This window comes from Lemur catta, chromosome 9 (assembly GCF_020740605.2).
Source record: "Lemur catta isolate mLemCat1 chromosome 9, mLemCat1.pri, whole genome shotgun sequence".
NCBI classification, from domain to species: Eukaryota; Metazoa; Chordata; class Mammalia; order Primates; family Lemuridae; genus Lemur; species Lemur catta.
In genome coordinates this window covers 15431803-15454161 of record NC_059136.1, presented here as the reverse complement: position 1 = coordinate 15454161, position 22359 = coordinate 15431803, and the positions used below count along the sequence as shown (strand labels likewise).

Sequence of the window (22359 nt, the reverse complement as noted above, 5' to 3'; positions counted from 1 at the left end):
ATAGTGTCTGAGTCTGTTGACCAGCCTGGAGAGCAATGGCACAATCATAGCTCACTGCGACCTCAAACTCCTAGGCTCAAGTGATCCTCCTGCCTCAGCCTCCCAAGTAGCTAGGACTACAGGTGCACACCACCACGCTCGGCTAATTCTTATTTTTTTTTTGTACAGACAGGAATCTCACTGTGTTACCCAGGCTGGTCTCAAACTCCTAGCCTCAAGTGATCCTCCTGCCTTGGCCTCCCAATGTGCTGGGATCACAGATGTGAGCCACTGTGCCTGGCTCCCTTAACACATTTTAAAGTATTCACAATCTACCAGTAAAAGTAATGTAAACCACTATAAAACACTGTCATAAAAATGTTTATAAAATGTTTTGGTAAAAACTGAAAGATACTACCTGAAACAGAGACAACACATACAGAATTAATATCCAAAATATATAAAGAACTTCTAAAGAGAAAAAAAAAAGATCAAGCTGGGTATGGTGATACCTGTAGTCTCAGCTACTCGGGAGGCTTAGACAATAGGATCACTTCAGCTCAGGAATTCAAGACAAGCCTGGGCAATATTATATATGAAATCCTGTCTCTAAAAAAATAAAATAAAGTACAAACATCCAAGCAGAAAATAGGCAAACCACAAAAATAATTTACGTTCACTGTTATAAGACCAGAAAAAATATAAAATAAAATGAAGAAAGGGAGAAAAAAGAAAGAACAGAGAGAGAAACAAAAGGCAGACAAGACAGAAAGAAAGGAAGGCAAAGTATATGGGGAAATAGGAATTCCCATACATTACTATAGTGTATCTGGTATAACCACTTAGGAAAGCAACTTGAAAAACACAGTAAAGCTGATGATGGACATACTTAACTCAGCAACTTCTTCTGAAAATATTTATCACAGAGAAACTTTTACCCATGTTATAAGGAGACATGGCCACAGATGTATACTGCAGTACCACCTATAACAGTAAAAAGCTGGAAACAACATAAATGTTGATATAAGTATTAATGAATGAAGAATATTTATCCTATAGCTAATACTGAGTAAGAGTTAGACAGATCTCAAAAACATGACTCTGAGTGAAAAAGCAAGTGTAAATGATAATGCCATTATGTAAAATTTTAAAACCATGTTGAAACAATATTAAATACCTGCTGAAATATAAATATAAAGAAAATACAAAGTAAATTCATGATAGCAATTAGCTTTGGGAAGGAAGGAAGAATGAGGCAAGGAAAAAATGAAAAAGTCAGTAAATCTTTGTTTTTTTTCCTTTTAAAAATAAAAATATCTGTAGCAAATATGTAAGAACTGACATATGCTACTTCTGGATAATGAATATAACAGTCTTTGAAGTATTGTTCTCTAAATTCTATCTTTGGAAAAAGATTTTTTTTTTTTTACTACTTTCATTTTTTTTAAGTGTAGAAGGATGTCTGCTTCTATGTTAGAGGGAATTAGTTATTGAAAGACTAAAGGACCCACTGAAACCAACTAGAAAAGGAGGATGAAATACAACAAATATCTGTTTATAGATGTAAGAAAGCGGCTGAAGCAAGAAAGACTCGAAATACGATTCTAGAGGGGTGAGAACCTTAAAGAAGTAAAATGGTGTTCTGCAGCAACTCTCTCCTTGCAGGTATTTGGTGATTCTCGGTACAAAGAAACTAAGAATCCAGCCTTTGGGCAGTGGGTTGCTGCTGAAACACAGATAGCTTTTATCCTGGGAGTTGAAGACACAAAATTGAAGACTCTGGGGACCAACACACCACTGAGAAGGGAGGTGCAGAAATTGAAGTGGTCACACTGCCAGTTGTCTCCTCAAAACGTGCCAAATTCTGAGGCTGTGAGAGGTAGGACAGGAAGGGAAACAGGGAAGGAGGGAAAGAAAAAAGAAAGACAAGCAGAAAGCCTCAAAAAAGCATAGTAGAGTTTTCTATAACCTTCCTACCCAGAGAAGGCGAGGTTTTAAATTCAAGAAATGCCCAAAGGACTCAGCCTAGTGAACAGCCTTAGAGGGCTGCTCGTGAAGAACAGAGTGAACCAAAGAAGATGGAGCCTCACCAAAACTGCAATCTAGCCTACACTCAAGCCAACCCTTAATTGGTCTAAGAATTCAGTACCTAATTTCAATGGTTAAGACGAAAGGGTAAACCATCTCTGATGGAAGGTAACATAATATGAAATATCTATAATATCTTTTATATACAATGACAGCTAATAAACCACTAGATATGTCAAAAGGTAGGATCACATTAAACATAATCAAAAACAAAGAGAAAAAAGGATCAGATATGGACCCACAAGTAACATGGATATAGGAGTTAGCAGACCATGAACTTAAAGATAACTATGGTTAGTAGTTTCAAAAAATAGTGAAAAACATGGAAAAAATACATGAAAAAATGGGCCATTTCACCAAAGAACTGAAATCCTATAAAAAAGAAAAATCAAAAAGAAATTCTAGAATTGAAAATCTAATGCCAGAAATTAAGAACTTATTAGGTTGTTTTAACAGCTAATTTTAAAAAGCAGGAGAAAAGATTACTAGAAATTAAAAACAAATTATTAGAAAAGAGGTCATTAGAAAATATTCAAATTGAACCACAGAGATAAAAAGAATAAAAAATACAGGAGGACAAGAATTGTAAGAAATATATAGGGCACGGTTAAAAGGCCTAAGTAACATGTAATTGGAATCCCAGAAAAGAAAAAAATGGGTACAAGTAATATTAATATTTGAAGACACACCCCACCCCCTAATAAGTCCATCATAATAAAAGTGCTTACTAACAAAGAAAAAGCAAAAGTCTTAAAAGCAACAAAACAAACAAATTTTAAAAAAAAAAAAAGGACCAAAAGAAATGAATGGAAACTGGATGATAACTGCTTCAAGGCACTAAGAGAATGTAAATATGTAAATGCCAACCTGGAATTCTATATCCAAAAATAGCTTTCAAAATTAAGATGATATAATTAAACAATTAAAGATTCTATGAAAGATGTGAATGGACATTTCTCCAAAGAATATATACAAATGTCCAATGAACACACTGAAAGATGTTCAATGTCATTAGCCACCAGAGAAACTCAAACCAAAACCACAAGCTACCAGTTCACACACTCACTAGTATGACTATAATCAAAAAGGCAAACAATAACAAGTACTGGCTAGAATACGGAAAAATTGAAATCCTCATACATTGCTGGTAGAGTGTAAAATGACACAGATGCTCTGGCAGTCTGGTATTTCTCAAAATGTTAAACTTGGAGTTACCATATGATCTAGCAATTCCAAACTACACTTTTATATACTTACCAACAAACATGTAGGAAATAAAATTTGGGGGGGAAATGTAATATAGTTAAAAGAAAAAAAATCAAGCACCTAGGAATAAATATAACAAAAAATCATTATACTTGTACATTGAAAACTATCAAACATTATGGAGAGAATTAATGAAAATCAAATGGAAGGTAAACATATTTATGGAACACAAGACTTAATATTGAAAAGATTTCAATTCTCTCTAGAGAATCCTCCCTAGATCTACACATTCAGTGGGAAAAAAAAATCTAAATTCCAGTGAAGTTTTTTTGGTTTGCCTGCTTTCTTGGGTAAACATTGACACTTGGTCTCATTTGGAAATTAAGAAGGGTAAGAACAGCCAGCCAGTTCTGCAGAAATACAATGGTAGAGAACCATACTGCCAGATGTCAAATTATAGTAATTAAAATAGTACACAATTGAGCAAGAATATACAAATAATCAAACGGAACAAAATAGTCCAGAAACAGTCCATATATATATGTATGTATGTATGTTTACTTGACTCGTGACAAAGGCAACACTGTTATATAGTGGGGAAAGGATGGTTTTTGTAATAAATTGTACTGGGTCAACTGAATATTCATATGGAAAATAATAAACCCTGACCACTACACCTTAAACCATATATAAAAATAAATTCCAAATGGATAAAAGATCTAAAACATTAACAGTAAAACAAAAACACTTCTAGAAGAAAGCACAGAAGAGTATCTTCATGGCCTTGTGGTAAGTAAAGATTTCTTAAATACAACACAAAAAGCATTAGCCATAAAGGAAGGGGGAAAAATGATAACCTGGACCCCATTAAAATAATATTATTGTTTAAAAAAAAGATTAAGAAAGTGAAAAGGCAAGCCAAAATGTGAAAGTCATTTCTAATGTACATAATAGACAAAACACTCATCTAATGATATACAGAATATATATTAATTAATAAGAAAAAGGCAGGCAACCCAGTAGGAAAAAATAGGAAAAGAAGTGAACAGGCAAATCACAAAAGAGAATATCTAAACAGCCAAAAAAAATATGAAAAGGCAAACAGCTTCATTAAACATCATGGAAACTTAAGATCAAAATAAGTTAATATTGTTCACCCACCAGAATGGCTAAAATGAGAGAAGGACAATACCCTATTTTGGTGATTTGGAGCAACAAACAAGCACAATCACTTTAAAAAACTTTTGTCAATTTCTACTGAAGCCGATCACATGTAAGCCCCGTAACTCAGCAATTGAACTCTTAGATATACCCCCAGTGTTCATGTGTATCATACAAGAATATTCAAAACAGCATTCTTCATAATAGCACCAAACTAGAAAACAATCCAAATGTCCATTTACAATAGAAAAAAGTAAATACATAGTGTTCTATTCACACAACAGAACATTGGAAATCAATGAAAATGTACAAAATATATTTACATATATCTACATGCAACAACACTGGTGAATTTCAAAAACATAGTATTGTGCAAAAGAACAAATTCCATTCATGTAAGTTCAACAACAACTGTATTTAATCTACGGTGTTAGAAGTCAGGTTAATGACTTTCCTTGAGGCAGGGAGATTAACAACCAGGAGATAGGATAAAGAATGCCTCTGGGGTGGTACACTGGGGTAGGCGGCACACATGGCCATATTGTTTTTGTAAAAATTCACTGAACCACACACTTAGGATTTCTGAACTTTTCTTTATGTTATACCTTAACACAAAGTTTACATTTAAAAAACAGTGTATTAGACAACAAAGGGCAAACACAAGGTTTCACCAGAAGCTTCGAAGCAGAAGTGAAATAAAATGAAGCAGCTCTCTTTAAGTGCATGATATTGTCACCCCCAAGATTTTTTGCGCACTGTTCCAATGACATGTAGTAGTTTTTATCTGGCTAGCTCATACCTGTAATTCAAAAGTCTGTTCGCTATTACCTCCTCCAGTAACTATTTCCTAAACTGTCCCACCAGGAGTTGGTAGTTTCTTTCATAAACTCTCCCAGTACCTGAGCTTACTTCTATTTGCCATATATCGAAATCTCGTTATTTTTAATGAGTTCCCAAGACCTAACACAGTCCCTTGGATATAGTACATATTTAGATTTGGTTAAATAAATGACATCTCATTTCTTCTGCAAAGATACAGTTTTCCCCCTTCCATGCAAGAAATGAAACCTTTAACTCAGAATCCACAAATTCAAAAATCAGTAAAATTAAGATACCCTTTTAGTTTGTGACAAATTATGTCTGTGCCTAATCTAATCTGAAAAATAAATTGCCCAACTTCTTCTTCTATGTCTTTTATCCAATCTTTGCTGAAATTATCTGAAAGAGAAATTCAGATAGTCCTTGCCCCATCTGGCAGCAGGGCAAGAAGCTAACTCAGCAGGTAAATCTAATGCAAGAACAGGCTAATTCTAGTTCCTGAGCTACAGTGCCAGGATCCATCTTTTTAACAAAGTCATTTCCTCAACTAAAAAAGTTCCATTACAGTCACCTACCAATTCCTAGTTCCTCTTTCCCTCTAAACATGTAGAATCCCTTCCACAGGCAGGGATTCCACAGGTACAGTTTAACTATGCCCAATTTAAACATGACTAACTATGGAATAATGAAGAGCTAATTATGTGCTATTTTTCTGCTTTTATGTTATGCTCTAATACACCCTACTTTATATTTATAGTGCATGTGTTCATGAAGCAAGTACCCATATCTCCCCTACATGTCACAATCCTCAAGATTTGGGAAAGGAAGATAACCTGCAGCCTTGCTTAGAATCATTCCTTTGGAATGATGGAATAGTTATTTTATCAATCTTCCCTATTTTATTAATCTTCATAATGAATCATACTGTGTGGGCATTATACCTTTGCTAAGCAATCTTCAATGAGTTGAAACAAGAGCCCTCTCTTCAATTTAGTCTATTGGCAACTCTAATCACTCCCATTAACTTCCCTACCAGCTGTTCTATTGAGTTGTGTTTCCAGTTATATCTACATTCAGGTGAGCTACTACTCAGACTTTGCAGAACAAATCTTCAGAGTTGTTCTGTTGCCGGTAAGCTTTCAGAAACCAGCTGTTCTTGAAACTTCTGATATGCCACCTTCCCAGAGATAGCATCTCTCCCTCCTGCACATTCTTTTAAAACTAGTTCATTTATAATATTCTATGAGGTTATTTTTCTTTCTTTCCTCTAAACCAATAAGCTGGTATACTTTTTCTAAAAGGGCCAGAGAGTAAAGATTTTAAGCCTATGTGCCATATAGTCTTAGTGGCAACTACTCGACTCTGTTGTAGTAATATGAAAGCAGCCATAGACAACGTGTAAATGAGCAAGCATGGCACCATTCTAATAACATTTTATTTACAAAAACAGGCAGCCAGCTCATGGGCCCCAGTTTGCCAGCCCAGCTCTAAACACAACTTCTAGTCTCTTCATGTACCAGCATCATTACAATTAATCTGAATTTGTAAGGGTCTACTGACACTGGAACTGTAAATTAAGTTCAATATATTTTATCAATTAAAGCTAAGATATATACATAAATGTCTTAGAAATATTTGTGATAATAAGAAGTACAAAAATTTTTCTTGTTATTTATTAACCAGAAAATTTAACTGACTAGAACACATTCACTGATAACTGCAGTTAACTTAGGTATTATCTAATTATGAAAACAGATGTGATAATTTAAAAATAACCAATATATACACACAAATATCAAATCTATAGAGGACTAAATATCTTATGAAAAATCTACACAATAGATAGTAATGGTGGGATTGCAGTGATTTTACTTTTTTACATATCTATGTTTTCTATAAGAAAAAAGTTTCTTTAAAGCACATGATTAAAAGACACAATGTTATGACTGTTACAATTTTTCACTTAGTCTGCAACTAAAAATATTTAGAATTGAATTAAATTTAAGAAAAATCCAACCATTCTATCCTGTTCTTTTTTAAAGAAAAAAAGTATCAATTAAACAAATTAAAATTTCATTTACCTGTCGGTTCCTTTCATCCATTATGCGTGTGATTTGTATTTTCTTCCGCCCCATTTTCAGGCACCTTTCCTTCCTTATTTCCTTATATTCCAAATATTTAATTCAAAAGTTAATTTTCTTCAATACCCTAATGCATCGTACACAGCTTCTATTATTTCAGCTTCTAGTCCAAGGGCTACAGCTGAAATTGTCTATAAGATCTAAAAGAAAACACAAGTTAGAAAATTTAAGTTCTGTAAGTTTGCAAAACATAAAAATGTTATACAAATTTCAAATCTGCGTTTATGCTGCACATGGACAACATTATTAAATTTCTGGTTATACAAAATTAATAAATAAGTTAAAGTCTTATTAATTTTACTTTAAATTATCTCTTAAATCTCTTTGTGCCTCTAGTGCTGGCTAAACTAATGCAATTATAACATTTGATGTTATATAATAATAGCAACCAGAGCCAACACTTATTGAGATTTTTCTATGTACTTTCCTAATATGGACATGTCTTAATTCATTCAATCCTATCTATAATTATCATCTCCATTTTATAAATAGGGGTACTAAGACACAGCAAAATTAAGTAATATGCTCAAGGTCACACAGTTAGTAGAGGGCAGAGCCTGAGATATAAACTCAAGTAGTCTGGCTCCGGAACTTCTCTTCTTGAACATTACAGAATATCTTTAAAAGCTTCTGAGATCACCATGCCAAAGGATGAACTATCTCCAATGCCACAATCTGCCTTTACAAATTCTTCTTGCAAATTGCTCTAGCCTCTAGCCAAATTACTATTTGTCAATTCACAAAGACACTATACATAATACTTTCATAATAATATGCATTTAAAGGAAATACTATTCCTTTGGCTATTTAATGAATACCTCCTTATTAGTTAAGATTCAATTCAAATATCACCCCTCCCTGACCAAGCCAAGCCCAATTTCCCTCCACAGGATAAACTATAGCACCTTTGTGTGAGTATGTGTGAGAATGTATGTGTAAATTCCAAGTCTGCTTTCCTTTGAGACTGAATTCTTCAAGATTTTGAAAATCTTTCAAAGGTTTTTTAATTCCACTTATCTACCAAAATGACTAGAAATGACTAGTTTGTCATGCTCTGAAAGATGGTTGTCATTTAAAAATCTAGTGCTTTCAAAACTTACATAATAAAAATAACTGTTTATAGGGGAATGGGGAACAAATGCTAAAACACTCAGAATAATAAATTCCAAGGGAATTTTATTGAAGTCTTTTTAATACTATACATGTATAGCTATAAAACTTCAATAGTACTGTGCAAATCCAGTGTTTGATTAAATCTGACTTTTGCTCTAAAGCAATGAGCCTTTCATTTCTTATCATTACCAGCACTATCACCAGCACAGCATTTATCTGTCTTTCCTCATAACCTATTAAATGATCACCTACTTACAATTAATGTACTTCCAAACACTGAACTATATAGAGGATAAAATGATCAAGACAAAAAAAGACATGATTCCTAATCTAAGCAGAGTTCACAGTCTAATAGAGGAAAAAGACATGTCATTTATCTGATCTAAATGTGACCTATACTTGTGAGTCAGGAAAGGCTTCCCTGAGGATGTGCCCCATACTCCAACCTGAGTATGAGGGTATACAGGCTAGGCAGAGAGCAGCATGTACAAAAGCTCCATGATAAAAGGGAAGAGGAAATATTAGAGGAACTGAATGATGGCTAGTCACCAGTGGGGCCCAATCAAACAAGCAGCTGTGTTTCCTCAACACACTACATTATAAACAATAGAGACTAGCTTACTCCAAATCAAGTTCCCTAATAGATCACATTGCATTCCCAATATAAAAACTTGCACTGTAGCAGGCAATACAGTCAGTCATACATTTCACTGCAGAGATATTAGTGCTAAGGTATGCAAGATCTGCTAACACCTGTAAGATATATACACTGTACTAATTTAACATAATCTGAAAAATACTGAATTCTAGAACATATCTGGACATTTTGCTTTTAACAATGGTGGAACAGGTTGCTTCAAACCAACTTTCTTCTATGAACTAGAAAAGCAAAATAAAAGGTAATCTGTTTTAAATCACTGGAAAACTTTCAAGAGAGTGAGAATCTGCAGGGCTAAGATGTGCAAGAAACAAGTGAGACCAGTGTTTGGACTCATTTTCTGCCTGTAGATTCCGAAACTGTTGGCTGAGAGACTGAGAAAATGAACAAAGCTTTCAAGAGATCTGTGAGTGGCACACAAAACTCAGATTCTGGACCTGCAAAGAAGGAATAGCCCTAGTATACACATCAAGCATATGGACAGACTCCAAAGGATTATCCTAGGCATAAAGGTAAACTAGAAATAGACTAGCCTGCACAGGGAGAGAAGCATAGCTTCAAACCATCTCAATCTCTGATTAGATGAAGACAATCTGAGCTAGCTAGCTAGTGTCATTATCCTAACTGCATGCCAGTAGTGAAAGTAACTCCCAGAAGATAACATCATCTAGAAGTTCAAATTATGTTATCCTTTTCATATAAAATGTCTAGGAAAAAAAAGTTAAAATCTGACTGAAAACCAAGATTTAAAAATGGCAATACAAACAGACCCACATTGTTTCCTTATGTTGAGGAAGGAAAAAGAAAAAAAAAAAAAAAAAAGAAACAGACCCACAGTAGATTCAGATAATGGTGTTATCTGAAAAAGACTTTAAAGTTAATTAATGTGTTCAAGGAATTAAAAACAAAATAAAGAATTTTAGCAGACAATAAAAAAAGAAAAACACTGAATAAAAAATACAATTCTGAAAATAGAAATTAATTGATAGGTGAATATAATATGTTTGACACAGCTGGAAAAAGAATCAACAACCCAGAAAATAGGAAGGAAGGAAACACCTGGATTGAAGCACAGAAAGACAAGAGGATGGGAAAGACAGAAAAGAGTATGAAAAATTATGGAACGTGGAGAAAGGATCCGAAACACCTGTAACTGGAGTCCCAGAAGGGAAAAAGAAAATAAATGGGGGAGAAGAAATATTTGGAGACATAATAGCTAAGAACTTTCAAAACTGACCAATGAGACATCAAGCCACAGATTCAAAAAGCTCTACAAATCCCTAAGCAAAATAAAAACAAAGAAAAGCACACATAATCACATTAGAAGGGAGTGAGGGATAAAGGGAGGAAGGGGGAAAAGGCCCTCTTCCCCATAGAGATCTTAAAAGCAATCAGAAAAATTAAAAAAAAAAAAGATTAACCACAAGAAGAAACAGTAAGATTTATAGCTAGCTGACTTCACCTAATAACGAAAGCCAGAAGACAATGAAATAGTATCTTTGAAGTGGTAGAGGAGAAATGCCAAACTAGAATTCTGTATCTGACAAAAAATATCCTTCAGAAATAAAGGCAAAATAGAGGCATTTTAAAGTAAACAGAATTTGTCACCAGGAAACACTGAAAAGATTTCTTGACATAGAAGCAAAAAAGAATCTCAGATATATCTTGGATATGCACAAAAAATGAAGCGCAATGAACAGGATTAAGTACATGAGCAATGCTAAAGGAATACTGACTAAATAAACCAACAATGCTTTATGGGATTTAAAACATTACAATACACAACAATAATAGTACATAATTGGAGAGGGTAGCAAATAAGTTAAAGTGCTCTAAAATCCTTTCACTGACTAGGAAATGGAAAAAGTACTCAATTACTGTAGACTTCAATAAGTCAAGGATGCATCTGGTAATCTCTTGGGTAACCATAGCAAGAACACTAAAAGTACATGTAAATAAAAAACTAAAAAGAAGAGGAAAAAAATGGATTAATAATCCAAAAGAAGCAGGAAAGGATAGCCAAACAGAAAGCAAACAGATGACAGATTTAATCCAAATGTATCAGTAATTTAAGCTAAATTTCCAAATTAAAAAAAAAATGGATTTTTAAAAACTTAATTATATGATTATAACAGAGGATATATCTTAAATATGGTGATACAGAAAGAATGAAAGTAAAGCATGGAGAAAGATACTCCATGTAAAACACAAACCAAAAGTAAGTGTGTGGCTATACTGTATCATATAAACTTTCATGCAGGAGACAGAAACACAGACATGGATAGAGACATACAAGGACACTTCAAAACAACAAAAGTTCAATTCACCAGGAAGATAAAACAATTCTATATTTGAGTGTACCTAATAACACAGTCAGCAATCGTTTCCTAAAAATTAGATATTCTGTGCAAAAACCATAACTAGGAGCTTATTTTCCATTATTTTAAATTGGAAAAATTATAATATGTTACACATCAACTCATAATCTCCAGTCATTTCTCTTTTAAACTTAACACACAAAAAATGCCCATTTATAGTAGTAAATTATCATGGTTAGGATATAAAGTGCTCACTACAGTACTTCACATGCAATAACTTTCTCATCGGCTTTTTTCCCTTCTCCACAATTTAACTACTTTCTCAACGTTTCTGTGAATTCTAAGCAAATCTAAGCAAAAGTAGGGGCTAAATATGTAAGGCAATTAGAAACATGTTCAGAACAAACATGCATGGTAAACAATAAATGGCCAAGGGCTTCTAATAGTGTATGTCTTGCTTATTGCCAGCAACATCAGAGCTGCACATGACCTTTGTCAACACTCAATACACACGCCAAATGTCTACATGTGATTCTAATATTCTACCAATTGTATTTGGAATGTAATTTGTGACTTTTCCCACACACCAGAGTTTGTTAAAACAGTGTACCAAGTTTTGCCGATATAAAAATATACTTTTCCTAAATAAACTTCTGCTAAAAAACAAGAGTATGCCTGGATATAAAGCCAACACCAAAAGAACTAAGTCCACAATTACAGCAAGCTGATTTAACAGAGCTTCCTCATTAACTGATGGAACAAGCAGATCAGAACAAAGAACAAGCAAACCAAAACAAGCAAACCACAAAAAACAAAAAAAGATTTGAACATTATAACTGATGACCTAACTGACATATGGAACACTAGACCTACCAACTGCAGAAAATACTTTATATTAATAAATAACTGTATACAAAACATTTACCAAAAGTGACTACATGCTGGACCACAAACTAAATCTTAACAAATTTCAAAGGATGGAGATTTTCTTCAACCCCAGACAAATTAAGCTAGAAATTATAATAATAACAAAAATTTAACATGGAAATGCATATGTGAAAATCAAGAAATAAACTTCTTAGTAATCTGTAGGTCAAAGAAGAAATCACAGTGAAAATTAGAAAATATTTTAAACAGAATGCTATCAAGAATACTTTATATCAAAATGTATGGGACATAGCTAAAGCCATGCTTAAGAGGGAAATTTATAGTTTTAAAATACATACTTGGGGAGGATGAGGAAGGCCAAAAAGCAATTTCTAAACAATCAACGAGTTACCAAAAGAACAAATTAAACCCAAAACAGACGGAATAAAGAAATATAAGAGCAAAGAGTAATGAAACAGAAAACAAACAACAATAGAGATCAACAAAACAAAGAGTCAGTGTTTTGAAAGGATTAGTAAAATTGATAAGTCCCAGGCAAGAACAATAAAGAAAAAAGAAATAGTTCAAAACCTATCTGTCCCCAAAAGTCTTAGATAAGGGAATATGGATTTTTTCATATTTGTCCTACACACATTACTTGTCAAATGAAGATGAATATAAATGACTAAAAAAAAATGTGCCGGTAAATTAATCTGTTATGTACAATATCGAACCATCACTTCCTATATTTCCAATTTACACACTCTATTAAACTTACTTGCAACAATCCTTTGATCCCACTAAGTCCTATAATTTATCAAGCCTACCACCTTTTTTACTGTCCCTGACCCATTCTATGTTCCTCACTCCCCTCCTTAACCAGTTTAACTTTCATATATGCTCACCTCTCTTGGCCCCGGCCCCCTACCCTCATTTTATGGCAAAACCCAACCCCTGGGGACCTGCCCCCAGGTAGGTAAATATGGCTGGAGAAAAAAAATAACCATGCTAATTAATCTGACTTTAAGTTAGGTCATAAACCTCAAAGCTCATATATTCCTTTGATACTATAATCTTCCATTTCCCAATTCCTGGTTGATTATTTTATGCCATATTCTCTCTGCTCACATCTCCAGCACTCATCCCTCGTCTTCGCTCTCAGCTAGATGACTTTGCTACCTATTTTACTGGCAATATAGAAGCAATCAGAAGAGAAGCACCTCAAATTCCTGCCATTATAACAATGACCCCATCAGCATCTTTCCCATGTACTTCACTTTTCTTCCTGTTTAGGTCTTGGCTCCAGTAATTCTTCCTCTCTTTTCTATGATATCAAAGTTTTCTTCCATACTGAATCATTCCCATCAACTAAATAAATAAGCTATTATTTTACATACATAAAACAAAACAAAGAAAGCAAAAAATGCCTTGACTCTGAGAGGAATTGAAAATGTACTAATTAATAAATCTATATTTGCTAAATTTTGGAAGTTTCAATTTTAAAAAGATATGCTCCCAAAATTAATATTCTCCCCCAACTAACCTAGAGATTCAATGCAACCCCAGTCAAAATACCAGCAGGTTTTCTTTTATTGTATGTGTAAATTGATAAGCTGATACTAAAATTCATTTGAAAATACAAAGGTGAAATAATATCTAAGGCAACTTTGAATGATAAAGCTACAAGATACACATACCATCATTTATCAGACTTATTATAAAGTTATAATATTTAAGATGCTGTGATTTTGCCCCAAGTGAAAACTCAAAGCTAGCAAAAGGAAAGAAATAATAAATTTCAGAACACAGATAAATACAAAACAAAAAAACAATAGGGCAAAAAAATAAATCAACAAAACCAAAAAGTGGTTCTTCAAAAGGATTAACAAAATTGACAAACCTGGCCAGGTGTGGTGGCTTACACCTGCAATCCCAGAACTTTGGGAGGCTGAGGCAGGAGGATCACGTGAAGCCAGCAGTTCAAGACCAGCCTGGGAATCAAGTGAGACTCCGTCTCTACAAGAAAAAAGGAAGAAAGAAAGAGAAAGAAAGAAATTGGCAAATCTTTTAGACTAAGAAGAAAGAGAGAAGACTCAAATTACTAAGATCAGAAATGAAAGTAGGGACCTTACTAGCTATTCTACAGAAATAAATAGGATTGTTTAACAGGGTACTGTAAACAACTGTACACCAACAAATAGACCTAGATAAAATGGACAAATTCCTAGAAACACAAAACTTACCAAGACTAAATCACAAAGAAATAGAAAAGTTGAACAGACCCATAACTAGTAAGGCGACTGAGTTCAAAATCTACTGACAAAGAAAAGCTTGGACCTGATGGCTTCACTGTTCACTGGTGAATTCCATCAAACATTTAAAGAACTAACACCAATCTTTCTCAAAGTCTTCTAAAAACTTGAAGAGGGAGAAACACTTTCTAACTATTAATAATTCTATAAGGGCAGCACGGCCCTGATACCAAAGCCAGTGATACTACAAAAAAAAAAAAAAAAAACTACAAACTAATATTCTCTATGAACACTGACACAAAAATCCTCAGCAAAATACTAGCAAACTGAATTCAGCAGAATAGTAAAAGGCTCATATTGATGACCAAGCGGGATTTATTCCTGGAATGCAAGGATGGTTCAACATACTAAAATCAATCAAAGTGATACACTACATTAAGAAAATAAAGAAAAGAAAACCCACATGATCACCTCAATGCTGATAAAGGATTTGACAAAATATAATACACTTTTACAATAAAAACACTCAACCAACTAGTAATAGAAGGAAATCATCTCACCATAATAAACACCACATATGAAAATCCCACAGCTAACACCATATTCAATGATAAAAGACTGAAAGCTTTTTCTCTAAGATCAGGGACTAGACAAAGGTGATCACTTACTCCACTTCTATTCAGCACTGTTAACGGAAATTCTAGCTAGCCAGAGCAATTAGACAAGAAAAAGAAATAAAAAGCATCCAAATTAGAAAAAAAAAAAGGAGTATCTGTTTGAAGATGATATAACCTGGTATGTAGCAAATCCTAAAGATTCCACAAAAGAAATGTTAGAACTAATAAATAAATTCAGTAAAGTAGCAGCATGCAAAATGAACATACAAAAATCAAGTGCAGATCTATAAACTAAGGATGAACAATATGAAATAAGAAAACAACTCTATTTACAATAGCATCAGAAGAACAAAATACAGATGCTCTTCAACTTATATTGGGGTTATGTCCCAATAAACCCACTGCCAATTGAAAATATCCTAAACATAAAATGCATTCAATACACATAACCTACCAAATATCATAGCTTAGCCTATCCCACCTTAAACATGCTCAGAACTTACATTAGCCTACAGCTGGTTAAAATCATCTAACACAAAGCCTATTTTATAATAAAGTGTTGAACAGCTGATGTAATTTATTGAATATTGTACTGAAGTACAGTTTCTATAGCTTTTACACCATTGTAAAGTCAAAAAATTGCTAAGTTGGGGACTGTCTGTACTTAGAAATTAACAAGGAGGTGAAAGACTTGCACACTGAAAACTAAAAACATTGATGAAAACAATTAAAGAAGACAAATAAAGGGAAAGATATCTTGTGTTCACGAACGGCAAGACTTAATGTTATTAAGATGTCAATACTACCCAAAACAATCTACAAATTCAGTACAATCACTATCAAAACCCCAATTGACATTTTCGTAGAACAGAAAACACCACCCTAAAATTCATATGAAATCTCAAGGGACTCTAAATAGCCAAAATAATGCTGAAAAAGAAGAACGAAGTTGAAGGACTCACACTTCCTGATTTCAAAATTTACGACAATACTATAGTCATCAAAAAACAATGTAGTACCGGCATAAAGACAGATGTAAAGACCAATGGAAAAGAATAAAGAGCTCTGAAATAAACCCACACATATGTGGTGAAATGAATTTTTTTATAAGGGTGCCAAGACCATTCAATGGGAAAGGATATTCTTTTCAACAAATGGTAATGGGAAAACTGGATATCCACATGGAAAAGAATGAAGCTGGATCCTTACCTAACACCATAAACAAAAATTAACTCAAAATAGATCAAAGATCTATACCCAATTGCTAAAACTATAAAACTCTTAGAAGGAAACAGAGAAAAGGCTTCAACACACTGGATTTGGAGATGATTTCTTAGTCATGATACCTATAGCACAATCAAAAGAAAAAATAGACAAACGGGGCTTCATCAAAATAAAAAACTTCTGTACACCAATGGACACTATCAACCGAGTAAAACTGTAACCCAGAATGAAAGAAAATAATTGCAAATCACATATCTGATACAGGATTAATATCCAGAATATTTTTTTCATAAAGAACTCCTAAAACTCAACAAGAACAAAAACACAACCCAATTTAAAAATGGGCAAAGGACCAGAATTGACATTTCTCCAAAGATACAGGGAATGGTCAATAAGCACACAAAAAGATGTTCAACATCACTAACCATTAGGCAAATGCAAATCAAAATCACAGTGAGAACCATTTCACCTCCATTAGGATGGCCACTATGAGAGAGAGAAAGAATGAAAAAAAACAGCAAGCATTAACATGGGTGTGTGGAAAAGCTACAACCCCTGTGCACTATTCTTGCAAAAGTAAAACAGTGCAGCTGCTATGGAAAATAGTATGCTGGTTGCTCAAAAAAGTAAACACAGAATCACCATTTGATCCAGTAATTCCAATTCTAGGTATATCAACAAAAGCAGGGACTCAGATATTTGTATATCAACATTCATAGAAGCATTATTCACAATAGTCAAAACGTGGAAACAACCCAAAACATCCATGGTTGAGTGAATGGATAAACAAAATGTGGTATTTACATACAATGGAATAGTATCCAACGACAAAATCCTGTCATATGCTACAATGTAGATGAAACTTGAATACACTCTAAGAGAAATAAGCCAGTCACAAAAGGACAAATACTGTTATGAGTCCACTTATGTGAAGTACCTAGGGTAGTGAAATTCATAGAGACAGAAGGTAGAATGGTAGGTAGTTGCAGGGAGCTGGAGGGAGGGAGGGAGGAATGAGGAATTATTGTTTAATGGGCACAGAGTTTTAGCATGGAATAATGAAAAGGTTCTGAAGATGGATAGTGGTAATGGTTGCACAGCAATGTGAATTTGCTTAATGCCACTAAACTATAGACTTTAAGAAGGTTAAAATAGTAAATTCTATATTAGATATATTTTAACACAATTTCAAAAATTCAAATACTCCAAAAATAGTATGTACACACCTTTTAAATAATTGCAGGAGTCATATTTTATTAATTCAACCTAATCACTAACTTTTTAGATCAAACAAGCACTGATTTTTCTATACAATAAAGCTAAAGAAGTTTTACTCAAAATGGCAACATCTACAATCTACCTTTATAAAACACAGATGGGCATTTTTCACATAAAGAAAGTAATATAGTTTTTCTTGGGAGGAAAAAGGAATCACTCTAATTAAGTCCCAAGGTCTGTATCTGTATTCAGGCAACATTAACACAAGCAAGAATTACTTAAAAGTGAATTCTCAGATAAGTGAAATTTTTCTTCAGTATGTCATTTTTTCTTTTTTAATCAGGAACCAGATTTTTAAGAAGATTCCCAGTATGGGCTCTGCTCTCTTAATTTAAAAGATGTAGAATCTAACACTCAGATTCAGACCAATTCAGTACTAATACTGGTCACAGATGGTCCACTTTTTGGTTTGTTTTTTTTTTTTTTTTTTAATTTACTGTTTTAAAAGAATCTGTTGCTTAAGTAAATAAATATTTTAAGGGCATGGACTTTAAACAGAAGGTAAACTTTACTTTTTAAACTTGACCCATATTAACACCAATCACTGAGTTTCTCAGAACACCCCATTTTGATGATTTTGGTGAGTCAATTACACATTACATTTTTTTAAGAATTACTAAAATGAACTTTGGCATAGAAATGTCTATGTAAAATTAACAACTTAATCCCTTAAAAAAATAAACAGGTATCTATCAAGAGAAAATCTTTAATGATCCATTACTTCTATAAAGGAGAACTTAAGAATTCAGTTTTGGACACATTCAACTAGAGATGGTCATGGACAAGTGAAAACTTCAAGTAGAAAGGAAGCTAGACATAAGATTTATACTTCAAGGCTAGAAATATGCATTCGGGAATCTTGGGCATATAAACAATATTAATGGAACAAATGTATTAAACAACATGAAAAGAGAATAAAGTCAACCCCAAGAAATAAAAACATTTATTATTGTTGCTGTTGCAAATGAATGGCCCCAAATCGTCCTGTAGACATAAGGTTTTTAAACAATTTGGCCAACATTTAAAAACTAAACATTTCAAAAAGAAATCTAACTTTCAGCTTCCCTTGAAAAATCCATTCTGTAATACTTACAAGAATTTATTCTAAGGAAGTAAGACAATGACAAAGGATATATGTTTATGGATGTTCATCCCAACACAATCAAAATAGTAAATATGTGGAGGGGAACTAATATGGACACATACAGGGGTGGCCTGTCCATATAATAAAATACTATAGCCATTAAAAAGGCTGAACATTATAGAACAATGTTCACAATATATCATTGTGGGTAGAAAAAATATAATTCTAGTTTTGCTTTTAAAAATTCTATATACATTGTGTGCACAGATAAAAGACAAGCAGCATACACTCATGTTATTGAAAGTAATAACTTATGGACAGTTTTCAAAAGTATTTTCATTTTTTCTAAAATACACATCATTGCTCTGATTAAGAGAAAAAAATTCTTACAAACAAAAATTGATAGCTGCTTTTAAAATTAAGAAAAAAAAATCCTTAACACCAGAAAACATTCAAGAATGAACTTTAAACATTATTGAAATGTTCCTTCTACTTCACCATCTTGTGCAACTTCCAGTTACTCTTTCTTCACAACTTGATTGAAATTTCAAACCATTATCTGAGTGAGAAGGTCTATTGCAAATTGAGTGAGAAAACCTGGATTCTAACCCCAAACATGTCACTAAACTAATTGCATAATCTTTGGTATCTGACAATTTCTAAGTAAAAGTAACTTTCTAACAGGAAAACTGAAATTACATGCATTATAAGTACCACATGAGATCAGAATAAAATACTGTACGTTTGCAAATATTTTGGAGACAAGTAGTCCAAAAACACAGTATTACTACTAACAAGTGTATTTTCAAGCATGGTACATGTTATTAATATTACGATCCCAAAACAAAAATAAGTATTTGCTGTATACCTGCTATTTTACATACTTACTTCCTTTCAAACATATTAATAACTTTTTGCATACTCTATGAAAATAAGAAGAAAAAAATCAAATGAAAAACATTATCTTATTAATTCTAATAACTGAATGTCAAATTGATCTCTAAGGTTATACCTCATAAAAAGGCAAACTAAATGTGAAATAGATAAAATTAGTAATATTAATTAGTAATATTATATTAAAATTTTTTCCTTAAGCATAGTAGAAACTCTTTTTTCCTTTTGCTGTAAATAATCTATCATACGAAAAGGAGAAGAAACAAAGAGTGCTGCTGAGTCAATACTTCTCCAGGACCCATGATGTTTAGAGACCAAGATATGGGTGGTTCTAGGTGTGCCCACTACTAATGTGGTGCCATTGCTGCTAAGCCATCTCTAGGAAATATACAAATATAATACGAATACATGTTCATACCAGTATCTCCAATTCCCACGAAGTTCAACTCTGCCTTCCTAATTCCATATTTGAATTTCCCTTCTTCCACAGTAACAAACCTACCTTGTAACAACAGCAATGCATTTCTTCATTTCCTTGATTCAGAGTTTCTCAATGGTAGCACTACTGACATTTTGGACCGGATAATAATTCTAGGTTTAGGGGGTGGGGGAGGTAGAAGGTGCTGTGATGGTGGCGGCAGGTCCTGTGCACCTACAGGATATTTAGTAGCATAACCTGATCTCTATCCACTAGATGACAGTGGCATCTCCCTCTAGTCATGACAATCAAAAATATCTCCAGATGTTGCCCAAATGTCCCCTCAGGATGAAAACTGCCCCTGGTTGAGAAGCACTAACTACAATACACATAACAGTTTCAGAATCACCTCATTCATACCATTAAAAAAGTAAAATCTCTAAAAAGCTCTATATTTGCTTGCAGGGTTTTTTCCCCCACTGCCTAAGGAAATACAGTCAAAGATTTATGTTCAAAAGTTACTTGGATCAGTTCCTTTCCTCCCACAACTTACCCTCTTCAGAGTGGTTGTTCTTAATCATAATACAATACAGTTGAATTTACTTCTTTTTGCACTGTTGTAGGATTTTTTCCCCTCATCCTTTTTCTTATTTTTTTTCAATACGTAGAATATTAACATACTTCTCCAAGTCAAAACTATACTAAAATGTATAGCCAGAAAATGTTCACTTTGTCTTCCCTCCCTCTAATAGGTAGCCAACTTCAGTGTTTACTGATTTATCCTTCCTGTGTTTCTTTTCTGCAAAAGTAAGATATATGTGTTTTATTTATTCTCCCTTTTACACAAAAGTAACATACTATATTTACTTTTCTGCAACTTTGCCCTTCTCACTTATTATCAGTAAATAGAAACTGTCCTCATTTTTTAACTGAATTTCACTTCTGTAAAGTCTACTATTTATTAACATAATATTATGACAGCAATCTTAAAACCTAAAGCTTGATATGGCTTTCTTTTTTATATATCCAATAAAGTCATAAATATTGAATTTTAAAAGAGAAAATAACAGATTCTAGTCTAAATTTTACATTTTATAGACAAAAGAAACTGAAGTTTAGAAGTAACAGTCTCAAAGCCACAAAGTTCAGTTCAATATACACATAAGTAGCAAATATGAAGTATTAGACACTACCCTAAATACTAAAGAAACAAAGATGAATTTTTAAAAAATCTTTCTACCTTCAAGAGAGCCATGTGAATAAATGTTAATATAGTGTTACATTCAGTGACAGACAGGAACATAATTTACAAATGTAACAAAGGAAGGCACAAGTGTTTTATTTTTTTATTTTAGGTTTAATATGTTTATTGGGATAAAGTTCATAGTATGAAAGAATGGCATATGGAATTTCCATAAAACCTTAAGGAGCTGGAAAAGCTGGAACACAGGACATTTGCAGGAAAATGAGAAAAAATAATACTGGAGAGGTAAACAGCGGTTGGATTCCAAGAGACATGGGGTTTATTTTAAATGTGATAGGAAGCCATCATTAGTTTTATTCTGGCTTTGTTACTGTGTGACCGTGGAAATGCCATTTGACTTCTCTATGTCCAATTGTAGCATAATAATAACATGTATCATATGGGTATAGTGAAGAATAAATATACTGATGTGTATAAAACTAAGTATCAAGCACGTCAAAAGTGCTTTATAAATGTTAGCCAGTATTTCAGCTCTCACATTCCATGATTCTAATATTAATATTTATAAAGCACTTCTAAAAATGAAATATATAGTATCATTTGAAGATTATAATCTCCACTGAACAGACATTAATATGTTTTGCAACTCAAGGGACAGCATGGTAAGTGGAATGGATTTATTGACAGGGTTCTTTATTGTCTGAGGGACTTCTGACTACAGAGAGAAACACTCATGCTTTTTAAAGTGTGCTTCATTAAATATATGTATGTAATTTAAAAACAAAGTTTGTTAGATACTTAGACAATAATTCATATTCCTTTGGTTCTGACTATGAAAATAAAAGATGAAACAGAAAATAAGCTAGAATCTTTAGAAGTAATCCAGAGCAAAGAAGCCTACACTAATTACTGCTTTTGTTCCCCCACAGGCATAAACACAGGCTAGGTCAACCACACATTGCTAAGGGACTATGCTAATAGTGAAGGGAAACTAAACAAAAGAAATTTAGAATGAAACAGTATGTAACCCAGTAGTCA

General features: G+C 33.2%; 1 protein-coding gene across 14 annotated transcripts in view; it reads right to left on the bottom strand.

Moving 5' to 3' along the window:
• The window catches only part of MEF2A (myocyte enhancer factor 2A), a 128444-nt gene that overhangs the window by 60190 nt on the left and 45895 nt on the right, over nt 1-22359 (bottom strand). For 13 of the 14 annotated variants that reach the window (XM_045561785.1, XM_045561778.1, XM_045561787.1 and 10 more), the window contains one exon: nt 7335-7534. In XM_045561785.1, the coding sequence (XP_045417741.1) occupies nt 7335-7388 (54 nt within the window). In that variant the 5' untranslated portion in view covers nt 7389-7534. Of the gene's footprint in view, nt 1-7334; nt 7535-14250; nt 14286-22359 lie in introns of those variants that run through there. The other variant, XM_045561780.1, reaches the window with a different exon arrangement.